The 27,776-nt window shown below is 36.8% G+C and overlaps 1 protein-coding gene across 5 annotated transcripts; it reads left to right on the top strand.

The window, feature by feature from the left end:
* Window positions 1-27,105, top strand: LOC109072750 (liprin-beta-2-like). Of its 5 annotated transcripts, XM_042774981.1 has the most exons (24): window positions 1-244; window positions 3,405-3,491; window positions 5,373-5,486; window positions 7,428-7,559; window positions 13,293-13,448; window positions 16,277-16,369; window positions 16,529-16,640; window positions 17,417-17,449; window positions 17,912-17,973; window positions 18,284-18,359; window positions 18,659-18,753; window positions 18,894-18,961; window positions 19,033-19,075; window positions 19,232-19,273; window positions 19,503-19,632; window positions 20,923-21,055; window positions 21,136-21,255; window positions 21,382-21,529; window positions 21,972-22,083; window positions 22,266-22,354; window positions 22,462-22,584; window positions 24,971-25,096; window positions 26,175-26,363; window positions 26,463-27,104. In XM_042774981.1, exons 1-24 carry the CDS (start codon window positions 197-199, stop codon window positions 26,655-26,657), a joined length of 2,526 nt encoding a protein of 841 aa, XP_042630915.1. In that variant the 5' UTR covers window positions 1-196; the 3' UTR covers window positions 26,658-27,104. The 5 variants fall into 5 exon arrangements, with proteins under 5 accessions (XP_042630915.1, XP_042630917.1, XP_042630916.1 ...); XM_042774983.1 differs by lacking the exon at window positions 19,232-19,273 and having other exon boundaries at window positions 26,463-27,105; XM_042774982.1 differs by lacking the exon at window positions 17,417-17,449 and having other exon boundaries at window positions 26,463-27,105.
* The last annotated feature ends 671 nt before the right edge of the window (window positions 27,106-27,776 follow it).

Genomic DNA, 27,776 nt, shown 5'->3' on the forward strand with positions numbered 1-27,776 from the left:
GCCTGATATTACAGACCACTGCTCCAAACCAGATGCTCAAAAACCTAAACTAAAGGCTAAACTCAGACGAAAGACAAAGAAGAAGAGAAAGGACTCGCAGTCTTTACGTGAAGGGTGAAAAGAAAGAAAGAAACATTCTAACTCTTAGATTGTTGTGACAGTATCAGACTGAGTGATCTTATAATGGCCCTGCAAAATGGAATGGGATGTTGATTTTTACAAACATTTTGCATGGCTTAGAAAGGTAAGCATGTCTGTTTCTGTTCTTGTATACTGACTTTTTCCATTTTGTTTTTCCATCTAAATGCTTAATATATTGCATTTGAAATACTTGAAAAACTGAATAATTTGTTCATGAGCAAAATTATTGGAAGTCAGTATAAAGTTAGTATAAAGTCAGTACAGGAAGTCAGATAAAGCTATATATATATATATATATATATATATATATATATATATATATATATATATATATATATCAAGATGTGCTGTGTAGTCAAGTTCACAGTCCCTTTAAAGTATGCCAGATTGTGGTAGTCAACTGCATCATCCATAATCACCAATAATTAGGAAATTTCAGCATGCAAATTGTTAAGCACTTTTTATTTTATTTTGACTGGTGTCTGAAGCACGAGTCTAAACCCATTGGTCGACAGTCCATGATGCCACTGTCAGTGCACCCAAGAGTATAAGTGAGATCCTGCAATGTACATCATCAGCTTTTTTGTCTTCAGGAGTTGTTTGTTCGAGAAAGGTATGTCTCTCTTGTGGTTCTCTGTTACCCCCTCATGCGATCTGCTGGATCAGGATGTTCTATCTCTTGAGTCTACTGATCCAGCAGATAGCACTTTACTGGCACCATCCAAACAAGAAGAGGCAGTTATGGCTTAGGAAAGGCAAGGATGTTGCAAGTTAGCTTTCCCAGCCTCTAAACCTTGTATACATAAGTTGCTGGATGTAATGGCCTGCATCATGGCTAAATTAGATCTATCTTTGAGGCGTGAAAGACAGGAAGTCGTTTGTGGCAGACTTGACAGGCACTTTCTGTCAGGCCATAGCCGTCCCGCTCCTTTGAGTCTTCTGTTTCTTCCTGATCTCCACACTGAGGTAGAGAAATTGTGGAGGAAACCATATTCAGCCTGCATTTATTTCTTCCATTGTTTGAATTTATTCAAATATAGATGCACTGAGAGAGCAGGGATATGTGAGGATGCCTCCCACAGAAGAGATGCTTGCAGGTTAACTTTCTCAAAGTGATGCATCTTTGAGGGTTCCAACCATCTAAACCACACTTTGTTTAGATAAGAGGCAGGGACTGTCCACTGAGGTGGTTGCTGAATTGCGCAGCACCACAGATCTAGCTCTCTAAGCTATATAACAGAGAGCCGCTACCATTGGTCATTCTGTGGCAGTGATGGTGGTCTAATCTATGTGCCAGTCTCACCTTAGCTTCTTGGCACATCTGTAGAGATGGTGGTCAGGAGGTTCATGGAGAAAAGGGTGTGTTTGACATCTTTCAATAAATATATCCCATGTAGATCCAAATTTTCACCAAAGATCTTGAGAAACCTGGTTCATCAGGGTCTTGAGGACCGGAAGCAGGGCCAGAGGGAGTGTGTTGCCATTTCCTCTCCTCCTCAGAAGAGGAGTAGAGAGCAGAGGAGGTGTGACACTAGGACAAAAAATGGAGGATTTGAGGGAGGTGACTGAAGAAAGACAAATGGCAGAAAAGAAAGGACATTTCTTTCTTTTCTTTCCCCCATTATATTTGGGCAGTGAAGCTGCAGCTCCCCTGCGGTTCCCTGTAGGTAGAGTTTTTTAGATGGCATGTTTGCTTCCCTTAGAGGCAGGCTAATGGAACTAGAAATGTTATCCCTGGGAGAATATTTCCAATAGGTGTCTAGCAGTTGGCGCTGACATAGCCAGACCTTTGAGCTTTGCCCTTTGAGCTGGCCCACAAAGGACAGGATTTCATGCTTTGGGCCTGTCTGCAATATCTCTATCAGACAAATACATTGATGATGTACATTGCAGGCACAAACTTTTACTCTTGGGAGCACCGATAGTGACATCAAGGACTTTCATCGGCCAGTGGAATTGTTGTGTTTAGACACATTCTTCAGACACCGGTCATGCTGAGCACATTCTCTACAGCACCTCAGCAGATACAGTGTCTTCTTCTCCTTCTCAGGGAACCAAGGTTAAACTCGTAACCCAAGACATTTTTCAAATCTAGTCCTGGAGGTCCAATGTAGGGTTTAACTCCAACCTTAATAAAACACAAGCTAATCAAAGTCTAATGATTACTAGAAAATCGCAGCTAGGTTAGATTGATAAGGATTGAAGGCAAATTCTGCAGGACTGTGGACCCCACTTATGATAATGTCAACTACTTTCCTGTAGACCCACTGCCCAGCTGATCAATGTCTTTAGGATTGTTTGATAATCACAGGTCAGTGCATTGAAGCAGGTTGAAAATAAACTTTCCTGGACAGTGGGTCTACAGGAACACGTTTGAGGACCTCTGCCTTTAGTAATGTACCTTTAGATCTAAAGTACCTTTAGATTTTTTTTAAAGGTCAATACTGTATGATAAAGATTTTCTGGGAAAAGTAAAAACTACTCCAGGTAAAATAATAGAACTACATGCTCTGCTCTGCTTCCACTCCACACTGCTTAAATACTCAGGTCTGGAATAGCCTACTACAAACAGACCAAACTGAAGTGACATAAATAGTGACATTTTCTGGTGTTGTTAAATATCAGGACTCTTGGAATATAATCAGATTAGAAGATTGCAGTAGTATAATTGCTTAAACTGAAGTCTCTTTAGGTCTCTGTTCAAATCATACTATTTTTACAGCTGTCTCTTGACTTTATGCCTACAAAATGCAAACACACATTGCATTAAAGAACATTTTTAAATGACTGTGAACATGCATACAACAACACACATTTAATTAAACATCAAAAAAAACATTATTGTCCTTTTAACTTTTCTTTGACATAATTCCATTAACTGTTTTATATTATTGCTTAGAGCAGATATTCAGATGAAAATCTTGTTAGTACATTCACATGATGTGTATTTCACACATAACTGACATATTCCACAGTATCTCAGCTTTAACTGCATGGAGCTTGTGCACAAAAACCTTATTATCAAAATAAACCTCTTAAGAAATTCCTCTAAAACCCTAGGTGGGCTGGATATAGTGAAGTTTTGCTAAAGTGCTGTGACATATTTAAAAGAAATGGAATCATACAGGATGTTGAGAAACTATACACAGCCAGTTACTATACGCATTTGTAATGGTAGCTGAGGGCCTCACACTTCATGATTTATAGTGTTTCACTTTCTTCTCTGTTGATTTTCAAAACTCTAACCTCCTGTGAACCACAAGGTCAATGTGCAAGGCTCAGGCAATGGTGAGAGCTACCAGGAGCAATTGTCTCGTCTAGAAGGAGATAAAGAGTCTCTTGTGTTACAGGTAAAACATGGGGGCAATTTGTTACAATTAATTTGTTAAGGTGCATCTAGACATCATGTTTTTTTTTAATAAATACCTTAAACATCAAAATTGTAAGATGTTAATGTAATATTTTCGGAATAAGAGCTACTGTACATTATCAACATTGACAGCCTCTGAAATGTAAACTTTTTAGAAACATACAACTATATTTGAGGTTTATAAAATGTTTTATTTATGGATTTAAATGTTGATTACATTTTTTTATAAAATTTATTTATGGATTTAAATGTTGTGTATATAATACAACTATATATATTATATATATATATATATAGATTATATATATATATTATATATATATAATGTTATATATGTATATTATATGGTATATATATATATATATATTTAAATGTGTGTATACATACATATATTTTATATATATATTATAATATATATATAGATATATATATATATATATAGTACAGGTCAAAAGTTTGGAAACATTACTATTTTTAAATGTTTTTGAAAGAAGTTTCTTCTGCTCATCAAGCCTGCATTTATTTGATCAAAAATACAGAAAAAAAAAAATGTAATATTGTAATATATTATTACAATTTAAAATATTTGTTTTTAAATTTATTATACTTTAAATTATCATTTATTTCTGTGATGCAAAGCTGAATTTTTAGGATCATTATCACATGATCCTTTAGAAATCATTCTAATATGATGATTCATTACCAAAGCTGGAAACAGTTCTGCTGCTTAATATTTTTTCAGAACGTGTGATACTTTTTTAGGATACTTTGATGAATAAAAAGTAAAAAAAAAAAAAAAAAAAAAAAGAAGAAGAAGAAGAAGCTATGTTTTTAAAATATAAATATTTTGTAATAACAATATACACTACTGGGTCAGTAATTTGGGGTCAGTAATTTTTTTCTCTCTTTTTTTTAAATAAAATCAATACTTTTATTCAGCAAGGATGTGTTAAATTGATAAAAAGTGATAGTAAAGAAAATATATTATTAGAATATATATTATTAGAAGTTTTTTTTTTTCTTTTAATAAATGCAGTTCTTTTTAACCTTTTATTCATCAAATATATTAGAAAGCAGAACTGTTTCCAACACTCATAATAAATCAGAATATTAGAATGATTTCTAAATGATCATGTGATAGACTGGATGTTACATGTGATTATTTTTTTTAAAGTATATTCAAATAGAAAACTATTATTTTAAGTTGTAATAACATTTCACAATATTACTGTTTTTTTTTTTTTTTTTTTTTGTATTTTTGATCAAATAAATGCAGGCTTGATGAGCAGAAGAGACTTCTTTCAAAAACATTAAAAATAGTAATGTTTCCAAACTTTTGACCTGTACTGTATATATATAAGAATAAAAAATTAATTTATATTACAGTAGCTGTGAATACAGATCTGTTCAAATTGCTCACACAACTGAACATCATTTTCATAAATGTCCTTTTCATGAAGACATTTTTGCAGAAACTCTTTAGTTTTAGCATAAAATAATTGAAGGAAATTGAAAGGTGTTCATAGCCAAGCCAGTACAATTGTAGTGTTTCATGGAAACAGTTAGGGCTTTACGGATTAGTCCTGTTCTGGCTTGTTGGGTTTTTGACAGTAAGTACATGTGGGTGCTTCCTGATCAACTGGGTTGACAAGAATATAGATTTCTTTAATTTGTTTGAAACTCTGAATAATGCAATGTGTATATATATGTGGGTGTATTTAGTCTAACTCTGAATAGAATAATGAGTGTTATTAGACTGTAAGTAATTCTTACTTTACTCTCAGACCTGGAAGAAACTTTAGAAGGATGACAAAGATGACATGCCTCAAATGAACAAACTTTATTTAAACCTGTTTCTTAGGTGAGTGTGTTGACCGATCAGGTGGACGTTCAGGGAGAGAAGATCAGAGACCTGGAGAATTCTCTTGGGGAATATCAGCACAAGCTCAACTCTACTGAGGACAGGCTTCAACAGGTACTGGTCATATTTATATAAATTTGAAATAAAATAAAAAACAAAAAAAATTTGAAATAACCTAAAAAAAACATTGATATTACTTTCATATTTTTATAAGAACTTATTTCAAGCAATGAAGATTTGTGTTAAATACATCAAAGTATTTGCCTATTTGCAAAGTCTGCATTAGACTATGTCAGACACAAAAAGCAAACGATGATTAAGAGCACCAAAACATTTACATCATTAGTCATCTGCTGTTTAGGACTATCATACCTGCTTAAAACCTAAAACCTGCTTACATTGCTTCACCCTAACCGGGAAGGCCCAGTTTCCTAATAGGCTTGGTAGATGTGTAAATAAGCAGTCATGCATTAAAAGGGTTGGTGTGACAGTGAGTCTGTTTTCAGGGACCTAAGCAATGTCTAGAGATCTGAAAACCATAGAGACTTTACATTGGGCATTCTTCTGAGATTTGTGATTCAGAAACTATAAAAATCTGGTTGCCCTAGTTTTGGTCTTTAAACTGTAAATTATTTTAAATGAATCTAATAGCTACTCTAGGGAACCAGCTCACATTAGTAAGAATTTGCACCTGATGTGCCTGAGAAGGAACTTCGGCATCTGTGTGGAAATTATTTGGTGGGATTCCAGGAGACTGGCCATTACATCACCTTGGCAACTCAAATATTTAAGTAGCGGTGGTCTTCCAGGGCTGGCATTGACGTGGACATTGAAATTGAATTAGCTAAAAGCAGGTAACCAGCTTTTTCTTCTGTCATCAGTCAGACAAGGATGAAGGAGGGGGAAGGAGAAATAAATATTCATGTGTCCAGCAAAAAAAAAAAAAAAAAAAAAAGAATAAAGAAAGTGTAGTATGAAAGTAAGTGAGAGAAGCAGAACAGTCTTGAAGCTTTGGTGTTTCAGTAGACCTGCTAGAGACATTAGGACCATTTATGTAAATAAGATCTTTCAAGGCATGGTAAGACTCCTTTACTTATTCATACCATTTTCAAGGATTAAATTCTCATCCGGCTGCTTGTAAATCTCATTTTCCTCATAAGCTAATTGCATATTTCTGTTTAACTTGCGTTTGCTTTGAAAGCTCTATGGTTGATTAAATCTCCAATGTTCAGATGGGAAGCTTTTTAGGGCATGTGCCTGTGGTCACTGAGGTTTTCACTTCAAAGGCAAATCCAATTCCAATGACATGGGCCTAATATTTTCCATATGCCGCCTTTGAAAGACTCAAAGCTCACATAAAACTCAGCACTAGCTACTTACATTTTGAAATGGTTTTCAGGCTTCTGTATTGTGATATAGATTCATGTGCAGTGTCTGAGTTTAACAATCAAGATCAAAGAAGGCAAGATCCTGCTTTTATTTTTTATTTTATTTTTTACACCAAGAGTGCTCAAAGTTTTATAACAAGAAATCAACCAATTATTCAGTTGATTTGCAATGAAACAATTCAGCCAGTCTATTGTAATCAGGGCTGAAGCTGCTGGAGGCATGTTTCAGGCAAGCATTGTGATCATTACTCAGGGGTGATGTGTATTTGGATTTCAATGTCTTCATTTGGGAAAATATTGTTTCACACAGGTACTGTATGTTGTGCCAAATGTGCCAAAAAATGTCTTTTGTGTTAGTTTTTAGCATTGATTTGGAATTTAACACAACATGATATGTTCAATCACTGCATTTTAACACCCTTTCTATTTACTATACTCAAATGTAAGGCACTTTTGTAATCCACCATGATCAGAACACTCAAGCTCTCTCTCATGTGTTAGCCCCTGCAAGAGAAGTGGGTAAATATAGCGCTGTGTATATTTAGCCATTGTGGGACAGCAAAGTACAGAGATTTTGAACGGACTTTGTGCCTCCTTAAGAGTGCAGTTCCTTAGTTTCTCTTATTTGTGTGCATGTTTACATGTATATTTGTGTGAACTCTCATAGGAGCTTCTGAACAGGAGTTCTCTAGAGTCACAGAAGCTGGGATTGATGGAGGAAGTGCCCGGTCTAAAACTGAAGCAGGGAAACATGGAGGAGAAACACATCAACAGTGCTGAGAGACAACATAAAGCTGAGGTAAAAATGAAATTCAAGATAAAACATATAGAACTTTGTTAACTGCACAGGTTCAAAAACTATACCACTTTTAACACATAAATGGGTATTTTTAAGAAGTGTTTTAAATCAGAACCTTGCAAACAAAGTCTTGTAAACTCTACTTTAAAGAAATTAAATGTTAAAAAAGGGCTACTGGCACAAAAGAGTGCTCATGGAAGCCTGTATAAATATTTGGACTTATGTCAAATCATTTGTGTCTTTTAATTTACTGTGTGGTATTTTCCTGCAATTACTATGTTCAAAGTGATATTCAAACTACTGTGGGACAGAACTGGTTGATCTAAAATATACCTTCCCTCTGAAATTACGATGTTAAGCTGCATGTGTTTGTGCAGCTGCGTACCTTTCATTTAACCATAATGGGCCTCATTAAATACAAGCAGGACAAATTTCAGGGTAATGGTCTTGAGCAGTCTAGTCTAACTGACAAACAGCCAGAGTGTTTTTAGCATGGATAGAGTGTTGTTAAGAATGACCTCAGCGTGATGTCTGACAACTGCTGGGCTTCACACAGTGAAAGAATGGCACCAATTCACCCGTGAGCATTCCAGTGGCATGCCATCCTCTCTCTCTCTCTCTCTCTCTCTCTCTCTCTCACCACTCACTCACTCTCACTCACGCACACTCTCACACACACTCTCTCTCACACACACGCACACACACAAGGTCTTTGCTTTCTACCTGATATAGATAGGCCAGTTTACCATCTAGTTTACCATGCTGTTGGTGTCACATGGCATCTCACATGAAAGTTCTTTCATCTACGTGCTGGACACAGTATACGACTATTAACTTTTACATTTTTATTAGATTTAGCTCTTAAAGATGCTACAGGATGCCATGCTTGACAGTTTAATTTAATTTTATATACTTTATAAATTGTATAATCTTCATCACTGTCTTTGCAGTTATGATTATTTTTGTCACAGCTTTTGGTGCCTGACATACTAAAAGTTTTGTGGTTATTATAGGTTATGAAGCCATTTTGGTTCACACAGAAAAGCCAACTTTCTTAGCTATGATGAAGTTATTTAAAATGCTACATCGGAAGCTGGTTTATATACCAACACAATATATCCTGGAAAATAAACATATTTATTTATTTATTTAACAAAGCTCCTACAGTTGAGACCTTGGCTTGTGTGAAATATCAGTGAGAGATTTACTCTGTCTAAAAAGAATTGTGGTTTGTTTAAAGGCTAAGTGGGCTATTGAAAGATGTTCATTAAAGGGGTCATATGACGTTGCTAAAAAGAACATTATTTAGTGTATTTGGTTTAATGCAATGTGTTTATGTGGTTTAGGGTTCAAAACAATTATTTTACACATACTGTACATTATTGTTGCTCCTCTATGCCCCACCTTTGTGTAACATGTCGATTTTTACAAAGCTTATAGTTCTGAAAAGCGAGGTTTACACTGATTGGCCAGCTATCCAGTGCATTGTGATTGGCTGAATACCTCATGCGTGTGGAGGAAATGTTATGCCCCTTACGTGATGAGACAAAACCAATAAAACCCATTACAAACGAGGCATTTGTTCCATCCAGTGGGGACATAATTACTGATTATAATGACTTATACTGTCTTTTTATGTGTTGTGTTGCGTATCGCACCGCATAAACATAAAACCATGTCTGCATTTGTGATCTAAGAAACGACAAACAACAAGCGCTACTCTACATTGCTCAGAACTCACGTTTGAATCATCAGTTGCAAATTCTTTAAATATGAAAATGTACTTACAGGCTGTGAGAAGCTCCAGACTGTCCTTGCAAAGTTGGAATTGACCCACTTTTTAGAAACAACCTGCCTCCCTAGGTTCAGGAAACAGTCCTCTGTAAAATGTGCTGCACACATCTGAATATTTGGGATAAACTGTTTTGAAACAGTGTTGTAAATACAACTTAACCACTGATTTCTAGTTGTGTTCTCTTTTGGAAGGCCAAACAAAGTATTTTCACTTTCAGCACGAAACACAGCATCTCCACGACATGGTGGTGGCAGCAAGAATATTATAGTGAGAATCAAAGTTACGCCTTCTTTCTTTGTGGCCACGGCAACAGCGAGAATCAAAGTTACGCCTTCTTTCATTGTGTGAACATTTGGGTGTGTTTAAACGAGGCATTTTAGGAGGGTGTAGATGAGTCTTAACTTTTATAAAGAATATCTCTTTGAGTTTGAGACTTTAGTCTTTGCAACTTTTAGGGATCTCATCTATGCAAGAACAGCTTGTAACATTCCAAAGAGAAAGGAAAACTTGAAAATGCATCATATGACCCCTTTAATGATCCTGAAATGTTCAATTGTATTAAACCAACCCATTAACTGTCATGATCATAGCTTTTTGGTGTGTTTCTTTCATTTTATGGGGCCCATTCTTCGTACCTCGCTTAATACTGTACATCTGAGATGATTTGAAAGATGTGAGAACTTCTGATCGTATAACTGATCTTGGCTGGCAGCAAGACAGCAGTGTAATGACATCATATAATTAAAAAGAAGACACCTGACAATACTTGACAAATTTCTGGCAACAGCCAAGTTAACAAAACTACATAAATATTATAATAGATAAATTAAATGTGCACTGTTTTTTATTTATTTATTTATTTATTTTATTTCTTCTTATTATTTATTTTTTACATGATTCCCAATTATTTATATTCACGATTTCTAATATTTGTACAGGTATTTTTATTTCAATGTTGTAATTAGCAATTCATGTAATTTTATCTTCAGAGCAGATGTGATATGTGACAGCATTAATTAAAGTTTATTAAGGGTCACGATCAAGTTATCTGCATCTCCTGTGCTCCATCAAGCTACTCCCATAATAGCTGTCACTACTCAAATTAATGCACAACTCAGATTAAACGTATAGCATGTGTGCAAGACTCTAATACACTAATAAAGTAATTATTTTATCACAAATAAATCTTTCAATGAGTAAAACTGGCTGTGTCTATAATATCATAGATTACACAACATTATATTATTATTTTCAAATTAATTTTTAAATTATTATTATTTTAAATTATTGTCTCCGGATTAGTAGGACAGATTTTAAATATCAATTCCACCTAAAAAGATGCAATCTAAACCTGTTTACATGAAATAAGCCTGCTCCCAAGCAGGTTTAAGCTTACAGACCTGTTGCTATGACAGCAAGTTCAGGGTGAGCTTCAAAGAACCAAATGATCCAAGATCATGCCAAATCATCAACAATCAAATCCAGCTAACTGATGCTGCATTTACACTTGGCATTAACATGCGATCACTGTGATCCAATCAAGCAGATCGGATCGTCAGTCAATCAGAAAACGGTGCATTTACTCTTGGCAACATCAACTGACTTTTCTATCTGGATAACCGATCGGATCTGTCTTTCCCACGCAATATTTAAAAAAATCTGCAGAGAATGGCCTGGTGCAAAATGCTCCACACAGGTGTTCTACATCTTTTTTTCTGACAGTTCGTGAGAGAGGGGGCAGCGTTTTGCATGACATCCACCTGCGAATGCAGACACAATGGCTGGATTGCATTTACATTACAGTGAGACCCGTTTAAAATGTGTCCTCGACTACCTCTGGACCAGGACATGCTGATCGGATAACATTCCGATCAGAAGTGCGTTTACACTTGTCTTTTCAATGTCTATGTGGACAACATCCAGAACATCCGTGTAAACGCAGAGTTAGCGATGTACGAAGGACGGGCCCGATTTCTCCTGTTTAGTTTTGTTCCTTTGACCTAGTTTCTGTCTCGCCTTGATTTCATTAGTAAGTTCACCAGTGTCTGGTTAATTATCCTTGTTTGGTGCATGGGTGCTTCTCAGTATCCCTCCTCGTTTCCTCATTCCTCTGTCCTCCATCCTATGACCCTGAAACCGATTGAGCTCAGCCATCTAGGAGGACATGTCAGTTCTCTAATTGCTCTGCGAGGAGGTGTGGATCGAGGCGTAGGGCTGTCAAAAAAAAAAAAAAATCAAATTTCGAATATTCGTCAAATAAAAAAAAATAAAAAAAAATCCACATTCGAATGCAAAAACGCTGCATTCAAATTGTAGGTCCGTGTCAGCCGTCAGGCAGCCTATCAGTAGCACACGAAATGCGACAACGTTGTAAGTGTCATTGCATTTTAATGCTTTTGTTAGCCTATCCAGTTGAACCCACTAGATGCGGTGCTACTACAGTACATTGTTCATTCAATATATTGTGGAAAACGAGCACATCAGTGTGAAGATGTTGTTTACATCAAAACTGAAACCGAGCTGTTCACAAAGAACGCATATTTATCACATTTTCTAGAGGGACATCTATCAGCGTTGCACTCGCATCTCACACAAGAGAGCGCCATGTTTAGAAAGCCATGTAAAGTTAGAGTATTTATCGCAATTTATATAGGGTGTCTCAAGACTTTATGTCAGTTTTTTCCCCATCCCACTGTATCTCAAGCTTTTAAAAAGTACGTTAGCTTACTCTTTGTGATTGGTTTTCAGTCCTTTGTATTAAACTGTACATACATGCATGGTGCCGGTTTAAGCAACTTTATTAATTATATGTGGTTTATAAACATAATTATAAACATTATGCACTTTTTTTTTCAAAGATAGCCATGCTATTTTATTAAGCTTTGAAGAAAGCTTTTGCATAATATTTTGCGGGATGCTCCCTCATGTGGTTTTTCCCCTAACTGAAATTATGCCTTTTAAATTTGAATATAATTCAAACGATTATATACGGCTAAACGAACCGCACCCGAGTGCGGCACAGAGTGCTCATACTAGTCAAATGAACTGGGCTTTGGGGGTCAAATGAGCTAGGGCATGGTTCAAAATGCCTAGTGTGAGTACACCCTAAGTTACTTCCTTTCTGTTCAATGTAGTCGAGTCTTATTGTTTATACCTCATGTGTCACTACCTGCCCTGTCTGGATTACCTTCCTGTGGATTATTAAAGCCTATTTGTTTGTTGAATCTCATCTTCGTGTCCGTGCCTTTGACAGAGTTTTGGTGACAGTAACCTGGAAAAACAGAATGAAACACTAATCTGGATAAACTAAGCTAGCATGCTCTCATTATTATTTATAACTTTTTAATAGTTTTAGTTAAGTATATTTTTAATAAAAAAAATATATATATATATATATATATAAAAAGTGTATAAAAATATATATATATATATATATATATGTGTCACATTTTAGTTTGGGGACCACTTCTCACTATTAACTAACTGTGGAACTACAGCTTTTGCTTCCATAACCTCCTAATTTGATGCTTATTAATAGTTAGTAAGGTAACAACTACCTTAAATTAAGTGTTATATTAATTTTTTTTGGTTTTAGTTTGGGGACCACTTCTCACTATTAACTAACTGTGGAACTACAGCTTTTGCTTCCATAACCTCCTAATTTGACACAGTGATATGTAGTTGATAGTTATTCATATTATATAATGTTGCTATGGGTGATTGATAATGGTTGGGAAAATAGAAGGACATGAGGAAAGGATATATCAGGACTTACATTTAGAAAACACAAAGGTGATTTTATAATCTAATTATTGAAGTATCTTCAAGAATGAAGACTGGAAGGCAACCACTGCATGTATGCTTCTAATAATCCATTTTTTCCACTTTATCTTACCTTCTTTTATCTGTTCTTCCCTATCACTATTTTTTTCTGACAGAGTGTAGTGAATCTGATTAGCGAGCTTCAGGAGCAGATGTGTAGGATTCGGCAGGAGATCTCTAGTAAGATCCAAGAGAAGCCAGCGGAGATGGTCCCAGAGGAAGGTTGTGGAAGTGAGCCAGAGCTTGCCTCTCTGACTGAGCCAAAGCCAGCGGTGGGTCTGAGAACTTATATGTGCTTATAAATTGGTGTCCAAATTGGTAACACTTTGACAGTCCATTTTAGACATTACTACCAGTCAATATGAGTATTAGTAGACAGTCTGCTTAATATATGCTAAAACTTTATTTTGATGGTCCCTCAACAGACATTTTGCTAACTGCAAGTAACTTTGCAAGTACATTTGAATTTGTTCCACTAACCCTAACCATAACTTAACCCTAACCCTAACATCCTACTTATACTAGTTACATATATATATAGTAGAATGGCCACATCATATAAAGTGGACTATCAAAATAAAGTGTACGAATTAGAATTGTTTGGCATAAAAGGGACAAAATGTTTATAATTATGCATTGTTATTGATAAACAATGATAGTAGAGCTCTAATAGAGCTCATCAGTGACCACCCACTTTTACTGAACTTTTGTTCTGGAATTATTTTTCCATTTATGTTTGAACATTTTGTAAACAATATTTAGAATGAAATGCATTTCAGATGTTGCATTTTTGCAAACATCTTGAAGGGATTACATAAAGCACTGCAAACTATGTTATTGAATCAGTCTGTGATTTGTTGTTGTTTTTAAAAATGTAGCAACTTCATTGCTGTGATTGTTCTAACACTACAAAATCCCTCATCATATATGCAATCTCTAGTTAACATCATCTAGATAGCCCGACAAAACAGTCTTGATAGGTGCAATTCCCATTGCCACCTTAAAAGTGAATTTTCTATTTGACAAACTAATTTCAGAAAGGCTGAAATGAGCTTATACAGCAGCATACATTATATAATTGCTTAAGAAGTTCCGATGGGCCTGGAATGATTGGTAGTCCATAAACTTATTTCTTTCTGAAGATTTCAAAGTCACTTTTATTCCAGAACCTATTATCTGTCTGTAGTTTTTGGGATATGGTTATGTTTAAATTGCTAAAAAACATAATAATAATAATAATAATAATCAGTTTCAGGTGTGTTGATTAGACTAGGGCTGGAGCTGAATATATATATATATATATATATATATATATATATATATATATATATATATATATATATATATATATATATATATATATTGTTTAATCCTTTCTATTGTTTAACACAATGGTGCCCAATCCTGTTCCTGGAGATCCACCTTCCTGCAAAGTTCAGCTCCAGCCCTAGTCTAATCAACACACCTGAACTAGCTAATTAAGACTGGTGTGTTGGTACAGGGTTGGATCTAGACTCTGCCGGTGTCCCAGCTGGTTGCAAAAGTAATAGTTGAAGCAAGATATTACCCCCCCCCCCCCCCCCCCCCCCAAAAAAAAAGGTACGTTCCTGAGACGTAGAAAATCTAAATTCCAACGGAGGAGGGAGGGTGCAGGCTTAGGAGGTGGAGTTGGAGCTGGAGAGAAGCATGACCAAGGGGAGGTTGAATAAGATAACCAACACAGAGGAGATGATGGAAGGAGGAGCCAGGGAGGAATCGAAGGAGTAAGAAGCAAGGTAGGAAACCAAGCATAAAAGCCAGGACACAGGCCCATGGTGGAGTCAAGGGAAGAATGAGCCATAGTGGAGATTTGCCAGGCAGAACTAGTGAGATTACAGACTGAGACTGAGCCAAAGGAGGAGGAGACCCAGGTGAAGCCAAGGAGACCCGGGGTGTCAGTGGAGGCCTGGAGTGCCGAGGTGGAGCCGCAGGCTAGTGGGACTGAGGTGGAGACAGGGGGTTGGCAGTCCAGGGTGGAGCTGAAGGGGGTGAGGACCAAGGTGCAGCCAGTGGGAAGGAGGAGCCCAACTGAACCAGAGGAATGAAGGGACAAGGCGTAGCCAGAAGAGTGGAAGACCATGGTGGAAGCAGGTCAATGACTGACCAAGGTGAAGCCGGAAGGACGAGGGAGACCGATGAAGTCAACTTGGTGGAATTGAGAGAGCATGGAGCCAAGGAGGCACTGGAGGGTAGGAAGGCCAAGGTGGCATCCAGGGCTCAGAGAACTGAGATGGAGCCACAGGATCGAAACCACGGGACAGAGATGGAGATTGGAAAATCCACATTGCCAAGTGGAGAAAATGGAGGAAGAGCCAAGGAGCTGAAGGGAACCATCAGGAGGCAGAGCCAAAAGACTGGACAGCTTTGGAAGAGGAGGCAGGAGAGGGAAGTGGGGCGGAAGCATCGACACAGACTTGAGATTTGAGAGATTCGGGGCTAAGCGGAACAAACAGACACACAGGAGATTCAGGGTTGGACATAAGCAGCAGTGACACAGGAGATTCAGGGCTGGGCAGAACCAGCAGAGACAGAAGAGATTCAGTGCTGGGTGGACCTAGCAGAGACACAGGAGATTCAGGGCTAGGTGGAAACAGCAGAGGCAGGAGATTCAGGACTGGGCAGATCCAGCATACACAAAGGAGATTTCGGGCAGGGTGGAAACACAGAGTCTAGTGCTGTGTGTCACAGACTTGATGCAGGGAGAAGGCACAGGCAGGAAAAAACAAAAAACAAACAACAACAACAAAAAAAAAAATATATATAATTGGGTCAAACACAGGAACAAAAATAGAAACGAACATACATGTGACAGCCGGAAGGTATTTTTCCACAAACAGGACTGAACAATTGACCATGGCAACCATATTACAGTAACACAATTGTGGTGGATTAGTATGTACAGTTTGCAGTATTTTTACCATGGTATCCTTTAGTGGGAAAAGGTATTTAGAAATTATATAAAATATAATGCATTTTAAAATATTTACTTGATAAAAATATAGTTTTGCTGTTTACTTTTTTAACATGGGAACATTATTTTGGTGTGTGCATTATTACACAGAACCTGCATCAGGAGCTCAAGATGCTCAAGCATCGAGTTAATGAGCTGGAACAGGAGAAGATGCAGTACGAGCAGAAGCTCAATTTGGCACAGGTACTGCCACACAAAAGTGATTCATAAGTCTTTGTGTCCTCTATGTCCTCACTTATGAATTACAAAGGCCCACATTTTGGCCCAAAGTTGTTGTTCACTGACAATCTTCCAATGTAACATTTTTGGCTATACCACAATGACATGTTTCTTCTTTCTCAGGCAGAGATCATGAGTTTACAACAGCTGTTGAGCTGTAAGAACTCTGAGATAGAGAGTCTACAGGCTCAGCTGCTCTCTAGAGCTCCAGTGTCTATAGACAACACAGAAAGAGGTACTGCTTTTTCTCTCAGATCCATCTAAATGCTGTCCTGATGCAATCAAGACTAATGTTAAGTGCTTTGTGTTTTTTTAACAGCTGTGTATAATTAGTTGTGCATGTTAACGCATGTTAATTAGTGATTGGCCAATATTTATCCATTTGAGATATTTGTCCCATAACTGTGTGAAGTTGGCTAAGTAACAAAAATATTAGTTCTCCTTTTTTAAAATCAGTTGTTTGCCCGACTAATGACAGGCAGTGAGAGAGTTCAGGGAATGCATGCATTCCAAATGCGTTCAGTTTTTCATGCAGTCTCTGCATACGGTTGTTAGTTAAATACAGTACTATGTGTAAATTGCAGTATGATAGCATGTCCGGAAATGCAGTATTCATAAATTAGTAAGTAAAACATATCTAATTGACCTACTGCTACTGTGAGGTTCTTATGTTGCAAAGTTTATAGAGCATAATTTATAAATGGTCAAGAAGTTCTTCATCAAATGTGGTATATACTCAGCAAACGATTTCAGGTGCATACAGTCATTATTCTTTATTATTCTTTCAATTATTGTGGCACAGAAATTACAAACTTAACCTTTACATTTTATTTGCATTACACTGGCCATTAGCTGCCCTGCTGTTTAGATTTTGGTATTAGCCGTTGAAAAATACATATAATTTAATTACTAATGTTAACAGCAGTTATTAGCAATTGTCGTATGTGTTTGCCGTGTGTTGTGGTAGCTAACAATGGTTCTTTTTCCTTACTACCATTCACTCACCATTAGAGGAGATGTACAGAAGGAGACTCAACACCAAACGTAAGCTTGTTTATAATACACATCCTCACACAAATTGCTAGAAAGATTAATGCAGAATTCATCTGTGCACATAAAACCATTTCTGTATTTGATTGTGTGAGTTCTCAGTTGCTCATTGTTTTATGTGACCCTATAAACTCATATCTGCATATATATAGCGTCTTGTGAGCTGGTGACTTTAAAATGAAGTCATAACCATTTATTGCTCCACTTAGCTTTCCTTGGAAAAGTGTAAGATCAGTGGAATTCCTGTTTTCCATGTCTGTAAATTTTAATTATTTTCATGGTAGATCTTAAACATTTGTGTGGTTTATGACATCCAGACTGTGGGTACTACTTTGTAAGCAATTTTGCAGATCGTGAATAGTTTTATGCATGGCTGTACCATATTTCACATACATATGTACTTGTTTATCTCTCTCTCTCTTTTTTGTTTGTTTGATTGTTTGTTTCTGCCAACAGATCAGGAGCTACAAAGGTTAAAGACAGGAATGGATTCACTTATTGCCGCAAATCATGAAAAGGTTTTTTTTTTTTTTTTTTTTTTATGGTTTAAATGTTAAAAAAGTTATACATACATACATACACATACTGTATATCATCGTGCTTCACCATGTCCACAGGGTGAGCAAGAGTCATTTTGAGCACACTGGGCCCATTGTTCCTCACATTGCCCTGTTTTTATGGAACTAAGTGTGTAGAATGTTTGTGGAAATGAAGCCAGAACCAGTTTCCCCAGACAAGTCCAAATATTTGGACTTACAGCTTACTGTACTTTTTTTGTTTGTTTGTTTTGTTTTGTTTTGTGGGTTATCAATACATTTTTTTTTTCAGGATCGTCGAATAGAAGAGCTCACTCTCCTCCTCAGTCAGTTCAGACAGATGAATGACATCATGACTGTAGTTCAAGGTAAATTCTAAAAAAAAAAAATTGCCAGTTTTATCAGACAGTCACAGGTCATATACCCATCAAAACCATTTTTAAGAGAGCTCATTTATATTCAAAGTCAAGTGATAACAAATCTTTTGCTAATCAGGTTTGAACAGATCATTAAATGAAGAATGATTTTTTTGTTGGAAATGCCAATGGGATTAAATGATAATCAAATTAAATCATACTTGTAGGGAGTTATGATAACATCAGGTGTTGAAATACCAACTTTCAGGTAGCTGTTGCATAATGATATGTGTAACTGATGTCTTCCACAGGCCCCGAAGACAAATCAGTACAGATTTGCAGCGAAGATGGAAAGCAGAACGGGACTGTAAAGATGAAGACTTTAACACACAAATCTCACTCTGAGGTGTGTGTGTGTGTGTGTGTGTGTGTGTGTGTGTGTGTGTGTGTGTGTGTGTAGGTTCATGAGTGTAAGTGGCTGTTCACTCTGGTTTATAATTTCCTGAACCATTTCTAATTTTTATTATTTTTTTTCCTCTGGTAAAGTTGACCTTTAGTAGCTCAACTCCTCTACTGCCATCTTCAGTTTCTTCTCAGAAAGATGCAAACTCCAGGTAACATCATCTGTACATCCTCTTTATTTCAACTGGAAAGTGACATGTGACATATAATTATTATTCCTCAGGCCCATCAGTATGGAAGACTTTAAAGGCAGCTCAGCACGAAAGGTTTGATCAAACAATCAATCTAATTTATTTACAGTTGTTTAGCTGTTGATACAGAATTATTTCTTTATGCTCTGTGTGTGGTTTGCAAGGAGCTTTCGAGATCCTAAATTATGTTGACATGCCAAGGTTCTTTCCAGTGATTCACTCTTTTTTTAGGCTGTTGATGGGGAACTGGTAGAACCTGTTCTTTCAGAGGAGGTATAGAAATCATCATCTTAAGTTATTAATCTGTCATCACTGTATTTGCTCTTAATCTTCTAGTTGAATTAAAACGAAATAAATTGGTATAACTGAAATCATGACCATGTTGTTATTGGCAGTGGTGTAATGCTGATGTTATAAAAGGAGACTTTTGAAGATGAAACGTGTTAAACATGTCTGCAGCAGACAGCATTACCTACACTTCACTTCTCACCCATTTTTATAGACTCGACCAGCTGATAAAAGACATCTGACTCTCCCAACAGTGTTGAGTCACCCAGAGAAGAGAGAGCATGATAAGAGTGACACATCAGACCAGAGGAAACCAGAAAACAAAGATGAAAACATCAACCTTAGTATGAGACCCTTTCACAATACCTTGTCCTGTGTTGAAGTCACTGCTGATTCTTTTAAGCCTATCATAATAATTTATTATTTACATGTTGATGATGGAGGTAAATGTCAGATAACAGATTTAATCTTAATTTGACTATTGCCATAAAGTCAGGTCCATACTGGAGATTTTTCAAGCAAAGAACTGTCTTAGAAGTGACCTGTGAAGTGACCAACTATTTTGAATTTTTATGCAACTTTTATTACAGCTGGTACTATGTCTTGAAACATATTTAAGTTAATTACCCACACATCTCTGGTGAATTTTAAAAGGTTATTTTTTTTTTTTTTTTTTTTTTGTGACTAGAGTGTATTTTTGTAGTCTTTCCTCCACCCCTATTTTGGAGCAAAACCACTTCTACCATTCATAAAACCCTGTGCCTTTGATAGACTCTAATGAAAGGATCTTCATCAGGAGCCAGAGCTTTCATATGGGCCCCGCCTGTTGTTCAGGACACACCCTGTAACTGAAGCTTGACTGAAGGGAGACGAATCATTGCCAGATGCCCAAGCATGCTTTGACAGGCAGGGAGACTGGAGACTGGCCTATGAAAACCTGCTCCGTTAGTCTCTGCTGCTCCATTAGCACAGCTTTCATTTCATTTATTTAAATCTATAAAAAATGAGCTAATAGTACTGAAGACTAAAAAAAATCAATAATGCACACAGATAATTCTTTGTCTTTAGTAACTGCATGTAAATTTCACATGTGTAAATCATAGCTAAAACTAAAACAGTGTGTTTGGGCTGAATGCCACAATCAAATCTCTGCATCCTTTTATCCCTTTTACTCACTGTGTTAAATTTTTAAAAAAGACACATTGACTGTATTTAAAGGAATATTTCAGTTTATTTATTATTTTATTATTTTTTGTTTAGCAATTCAACACTCCTACGGTTTTCTGTATTACTGCATAAAATACATTCAATCCATCTCTTAGTTTATAAAAAGGAATGGATAAAATGTTGACAGTAATGTTCTTTCAATTAAAGCCATAGCGGTCAAGCATGCAGTACTGCAATTAAATATCCAATTATTACACCATTACAAAAGTATAACCATAACACTTCACTTAAACATTACAGATGTTAAAGTGGGATGAGAATCACTCTTCTACCTTGTCTGTGCAAAAATATTTCCAGTCTTTGAACACATGATATGCACAAAAATAACAACAAGCTAAAAAATTCATAAATAACTGACAATAAAGGAAAATATATTTATTTGCTTGCTGTGTGTGTGTGTCCCACAGGAATTACAGAGAAAATAAAGGACACAACCAATTCTGATCTTTCTTCAGTGTCTTCAGGAGTCGACTCCGGTCAACAGTCTCCTGTGTTACAAGAAAACGTAAAAAATAGCAGTATACGCAAACTTTGGGGAAAGTGAGTTCATTCTGACCAAGGGCAATTGCAACATTAAATTGTGAAAATGCTACAATAACTTGCATCTTCCCTGTTTTGAGGATGAAGAGGCCAGGTGTGCTTTCAGATGACATTGAGCCCATTCAGTTCAAGAGAGGAGGCTTCAGGGCCACAGCTGGGCCTCGTCTAATACGGGCCCCTGATTCTGGACGCTCATCCCGGTAAAGTTCCCTTTATGAACAGACAGGGCCAGAGGTGTAATAGACTTCGGAGGGACAATACCTCCTTCATATAACAAATAAATAACTGTTATTGTTCTAATGATGTTATTATCTTCTCATTGTTAGTGCACACACATCTTTCTCTAAGTGGACGACGGAGCAGGTGTGTGGTTGGCTGGAGGACATTGGTTTGGGGCAGTATGTCAGTTTGGCGCGTCAGTGGGTGGACAGTGGTCAAACCCTCCTCTCTGCCACTCCACGGGACCTTGAGAAGGTAATTCTTATTAGTATAATTTTATATTTTGGTTATGTAGGTGTTTAAATCGGCCTGTCACTATGGATTATATTAGTTACAGGGTAATCTACAGGTAAATTGTTTGGAAATGTTTGCAAGCAAAAGAATAAATCTTGAACTCTCCTATCATAATATCAGCAAAGCTGTCATAATGAAAAGTGAACAACACAATGCAGCAATGTAAAATGATCCACCATATCTAGCTATCTATTTATCCATCCATCCATCCATCCATATATATATATATATATATATATATATATATATATATATATATATATATATATATATATATATGTATACGTATATATAAAATGTGCCATTTAAAATCTGAAATCAACCACAGAAAATATGCCGGTGTGCATGAAAGTCTCAGAGAAACGGTACAGTTCTGGTGACTCTAATGTTCTGTTTTCAACAGGAGATTTGTATTAAACATCCTCTGCACAGAAAAAAGCTGCAACTGGCTCTCAGAGCTTTTAGTAACAAGACAATGGAGAAATCTTCAGAACTGGATCACATCTGGGTTACACGTATGTACTCATAAAATAGCTAGACTTTCACTTCCTGAAGGAAAGCAAAAAGAGATCATTTAGGTTTTAGGCTGTAGTTCTGTGAAAGGCTGCATCAGAGGCATCATCATTACATGATATTGCAGTATTGAAATAAATGTATTCTGCCAAAGTGTTTCCACTGCCCCATTTTCCATCTGCAGATTGGCTTGATGACATTGGTTTACCACAGTACAAAGATCAGTTCTATGAAAGCAAGGTTGATGGCCGCATGCTACAGTACCTAACAGTGGTAAGACCAAAAGTTTCCTCTACCCTTGTGTTAAAAAATGCAATGTAACAATGTTTTTCAAATGCACATATTTCAACACTTTAGAAACTGATGTTCTTTTCTCACAGAATGATCTCTTGTTCCTGAAAGTCACCAGTCAACTCCATCATCTGAGCATTAAATGTGCCATCCATGTACTCCATGTTAACAAATTTAACCCAAACTGCTTGAGACGCAGGCCAGGGGATGAGGTAAGACAAATTGCTGATTAAAAATGCATAATTTCAGCTCTACTGCAGACATGCATAATTATACGGGATACTTACATCAGCACAAACATATGCAAATATAATCTATGTACATATATGAAATATCAATATATAAAATAAAAAAAAGTGAAAGTGACGTGACATACAGCCAAGTATGGTGACCCATTCTCAGAATTCGTGCTCTGCATTTAACCCATCCAAAGTGCACACACACAGCAGTGAACACGCACACACACAGCAGTGAACACACACACTCACAGTGAACACACACCCAGAGCAGTGGGCAGCCATTTATGCTACGGCGCCCGGGGAGCAGTTCGGGGTTCAGTGCCTTGCTCTAGGGCACCTCAGTCGTGGTATTGCCGGCCCAATACTTGAACCCTCAACCTTAGGGTTAGGAGTCAAACTCTGTAACCATTAGGCCATGACTTCCCCAAATTTATGCTCATATAAATTCAAAACATAAATGTACATATATGCACAGCAATATATGAGACCTGTTAGAAATTGGAACAATTCCATATATTGACATATAAATTTACACCATATAATATACAGTATATGGTTCCCCTTCAGAGAACCACTTTTCTCAGTTTTTTAAGGGTTTCAACAACAATGCAGGCACATCTATCTCCTTCTTGTGTTTTTTGATTCCCACAGTCATGAAGAGTATGAGGCTAGGCCAGTCACTCACTCGGGCTAGTTTGTTTGGTGTGTTTCACTCGTTGGCTCTCGTCAGGCTCACATCTGCGACAGTTTGCCCGATTCAACATGTTGAATCAGCGTCAGGGGCGTCAGCGAGAGTGAGAGCTCTGATTGGATTTTCAGTTCAGCGAACAAGTCAGTGCCGAAAATTAAACCAAAAGTGATGAAAACAAGCAAGTGAATGAAGGCGGCACAGACAGAAGGCTGTTTAAATGTTACGTGATCTTTCCCAATCATTCTAATACGCGAATGTTTTAAAATAAATGATTAAAAGGATTAAAGTTATCAACGTTACTGATATTCAAAATGGTAAGCAAGCGCTGCTTTGTTTACATTTTATATATCTGTGTTTCTCTCGTATATCTTTTTTCAGTTTCTCCTTTTGAATGACGAATATATACTATTAATAGCTGCTGATATAAACAGGTCATTCCTGTGTGTTGCTGTGTGTTTAGGGTCATTGTCCTGTTGGAAGGTGAACTTTCTGTCCAGTCTGAGGTTCTGAATGCTCTGGACTGGGTTTTCTTTAGGGCTATCTCAATATGTTGGTGCACTGAGCTTTTCTTTTACTCTGACGAGTCCCTCAGTCCCTGTCGCTGAAAAACTGCAGCTACCACTACACTTTACTTTTGGGATGCTATTCTGCAGGTGATAAGCAGTGCCTGGTTTCCTCCAAACATGATGCTTGGAATTGTGGTTTATCAGAACAGAGAATCTTGTTTCTCACAATCTGAGGTTTCTTTAGGTGCTTTGTTACAAATTCTAAGTGTGTTTTCATGTGTCTTCACTGAGGAGAGGATTGAGTCTGGCCACACCACCATAAAGACCAGATTGGTGGAGTGTTGCAGTGATGTTTGTCCTTCTGTAAGTTTCTCCCATCTGCATATATGATCACAGAGCTTGACTAGAGTGACCAACAGGTTCTTGGTCACCAGTCTAACCAAAGCCTCTCTCCATTGATTGCTCAGTTTGGCCAGGAGGCCAGCTCTAGGAAGAGTCCTTTTTCTTTTTTTCTTTTTTTTTCCATACTTCTTGCACTAAGAGTAATGGAGACTACATGCTTCTGTGAATTTTCAATGCAGCAGAAAATTTTCTAAACCCTTCCCCAGATGTTTGGCTTGATGCAATCCTGTCTCTGAGCTCTACAGGCAGTTATTTTGACCTCAGGGCTTGGTTTTTGCTCTGATATGCATTTTCAGCTTTTAGAGCTGCTTTTATTGAGAGGTGTGTGCCTTTCCAAATCATACCCATTCAACTGAATTTGCCAGAGGTTAACGCCGCTCAAAGTGTAGTAACATCTACAAGCGATATGAATTCCCTTGAGCTAAATTTCAACTGTTCCAGAGAAGGGTATGAATACTTATGCAATGGAATCATTTCAGTTTTTTTTTTTTCTAATAAATTTGCAAAGTTGCTACAAACCTGTTTTTTGCTTTGTCGTTATGGTGTATCGAGTGTAGATTAATGTGGAAAAAAAAAAAAAAAAGTTATTGAAAACAGTTGACCATAAAGTTGCAACATAACAAAATGGGGAAAAAAAATAAAATAAATGAAGGGGTATGAATACATTTTATAGGCACTGTATTACATTACTGTGTGGATAAATCTTGAAACACTGTGAACACTGAATACACTGAAATACTGTATTTCTTTTTATCTGCAGAATAAGACATCTCCATCTGAGGTGGTGCAGTGGTCCAACCATCGTGTGATGGAATGGTTGAGGTCAGTGGATCTGGCTGAATATGCTCCAAACCTGAGAGGCAGCGGTGTTCATGGAGGCTTAATCGTGAGTCAGCATTTACTGGTTGCTAAAGTACTACTGCTAATGATGTTTAAATATCCCAGAACATATATATATATATATATTTTTATATATATATAGACAACAGGGTACATTCCAGTAAAGCTCTAAAATATATATATATATATATATATATATATATATATATATATATATATATATATTTATATATATATAGACAACAGGGTACATTCCAGTAAAGCTCTAAAATACTGCAGTCGGTACATTGAGGGTATCCACCTGTTCAAGTCATGACTTGCTGACAAAATAATTTTCAATCAAATAGAAAATTCATAAATATTAATTGGTCAAAACGCGAGGGAACACTTTATTTAGTACTCAAAATGAACAACAGTTGAAACTACGACTAGGAGGGAAATAGGACAAGGAGGAAGATATGAACACATATATTTTTATCGAACAAAATAAAGAAGATAAACAAAAAGGGGGAGAAAAACAAGAGGAACCATTAGGCATTGCAAACAATTCAAGACAAAGACCTGAACTACAGATCTACTAGAACTGATGAGGGGTAAAACAAGGAACAGGTTTTGGTTTATTTGTATAACAGATGTTATACAAATAAAAAGTCCAAGAAACTGAACTTTACTGTAACAGTACATCCATCCCCATCTGGTAGGCATTGTAAACAAAAACTGCACCTGGGTGGTGGGAGGGGGTGATGATGACTATCAGAAGGAAGGAAGGAGGACTAGGACCCCTAGATGAAAGAGTCCACGGTGGTGCCACAGATTTTTCCACTAAATTTGAGCAACCCTAAATACATAATATTACTCATAGGAAGAGAGCATTTCTGATTGGCTAATTTTCTGCTAAAAGGTTGCTCCCCAACTCCTTTTTGATATTTACGAAAGGGCTGTCGGTGTGTGATTTCACATAGTATCACATAGTAGAAACATTTTATGCATGGTATTTTATCTATTTTAAGTTGCAGTTTTGATAATGTTAAACAAACTGATTTTACTATAGCTTAAACATATATAAAAAAAAATCACTATTTGGGGTGAAATATCCCTTTGATTTGTCTGTATTTGCTTATCAGATCCTGGAGCCTCGCTTTCATTCTGAGACCTTGGCCATGCTGCTCAACATCCCTCCACAGAAGACCCTCCTAAGACGCCACCTCACCACTAACTTTAACACACTGGTGGGGCCTCAGGCCCAGCAGGAGAAACAGGAGTTTGCCAACGCCAGTGGGCATACACCCCTTACCACCACTGCCAAAGTCAGGGTATGATATGCTAAACAAAATAATCAATTGTATGATGGATATAAGTTGCAAGTATAATTTTTTTTTCATGTTTATTTTTTTTTTATTTCTCTGTCTTAGCCAAAGAAGCTTGGTTTTACTCATTTCCGACAACTAAGAAAGCTCAGGATGGATGAATCAGCAGATTATATCTGCCCCATGGATACATGGAACCCACCAGCCATGAGTGGGACACCAAAGCGGCGATATGGAAGCTTCAGGGGGATCCTGGCCAGAGATTCAGACAGACTGGAGCAAGTTGGGTCTAAGAACTGATTCACTGCTTCTTCAATTCAGCCATTCTTAGCTAAACAAGGACGTACTGCCAGCACTACAGTAACTCCACCCTGCTGCTTGAAGTACTTCAGCATTAACACCATCAATCAGGAGAAGCCCAGAACTGATACTAAAGTGTATCATCTGTACATGCTGGAAATTATTGACCATGGGCTCTGAAAAACATGGGGATTTTATTGTTATTATTATTATTATTTTTTTTTTATTATTGTTATTATTGTCTGTCTTTAGGTAGTTCCAATGCTGAAATACCACCTTGACAACTTGATATGAGTTTCTAGATTTTATTACTTTTAATAAATAATTTACAACTATCCTTAAAATGTATAAATTATTTTATTACCTTAAAAAATGTTTTTAAAATGACCAATAAACTGTTTCTTTATTTTTCTCTTGCTTTTATGCTACGAAAAGGTAATGTGTAGTAAAACATGTATTACATTTTGAAATTATGCATTATAAGAGTGACCAACAGGTTCTTGGTCACCAGTCTAACCAAAGCCTCTCTCCATTGATTGCTCAGTTTGGCCAGGAGGCCAGCTCTAGGAAGAGTCCTTTTTCTTTTTTTCTTTTTTTTTCCATACTTCTTGCACTAAGAGTAATGGAGACTACATGCTTCTGTGAATTTTCAATGCAGCAGAAAATTTTCTAAACCCTTCCCCAGATGTTTGGCTTGATGCAATCCTGTCTCTGAGCTCTACAGGCAGTTATTTTGACCTCAGGGCTTGGTTTTTGCTCTGATATGCATTTTCAGCTTTTAGAGCTGCTTTTATTGAGAGGTGTGTGCCTTTCCAAATCATACCCATTCAACTGAATTTGCCAGAGGTTAACGCCGCTCAAAGTGTAGTAACATCTACAAGCGATATGAATGCCCTTGAGCTAAATTTCAACTGTTCCAGAGAAGGGTATGAATACTTATGCAATGGAATCATTTCAGTTTTTTTTATTTCTAATAAATTTGCAAAGTTGCTACAAACCTGTTTTTTGCTTTGTCGTTATGGTGTATCGAGTGTAGATTAATGTGGAAAAAAAAAAAAAAAAAGTTATTGAAAACAGTTGACCATAAAGTTGCAACATAACAAAATGGGGAAAAAAAAT

Source organism: Cyprinus carpio, chromosome A18 (assembly GCF_018340385.1).
Source record: "Cyprinus carpio isolate SPL01 chromosome A18, ASM1834038v1, whole genome shotgun sequence".
NCBI lineage: Eukaryota > Metazoa > Chordata > Actinopteri > Cypriniformes > Cyprinidae > Cyprinus > Cyprinus carpio.

Bases quoted from the DNA above. Each gene is read 5' to 3' on its own strand.
- LOC109072750 (XM_042774981.1), top strand. From the start codon at position 197: ATGGAATGGGATGTTGATTTTTACAAACATTTTGCATGGCTTAGAAAG. The intron at 16,370-16,528 runs GTACTGCCACAC...CTTCTTTCTCAG, and splicing joins AGAAGCTCAATTTGGCACAG to GCAGAGATCATGAGTTTACA. The intron at 18,962-19,032 runs GTAACATCATCT...ATTATTCCTCAG, and splicing joins CAGAAAGATGCAAACTCCAG to GCCCATCAGTATGGAAGACT.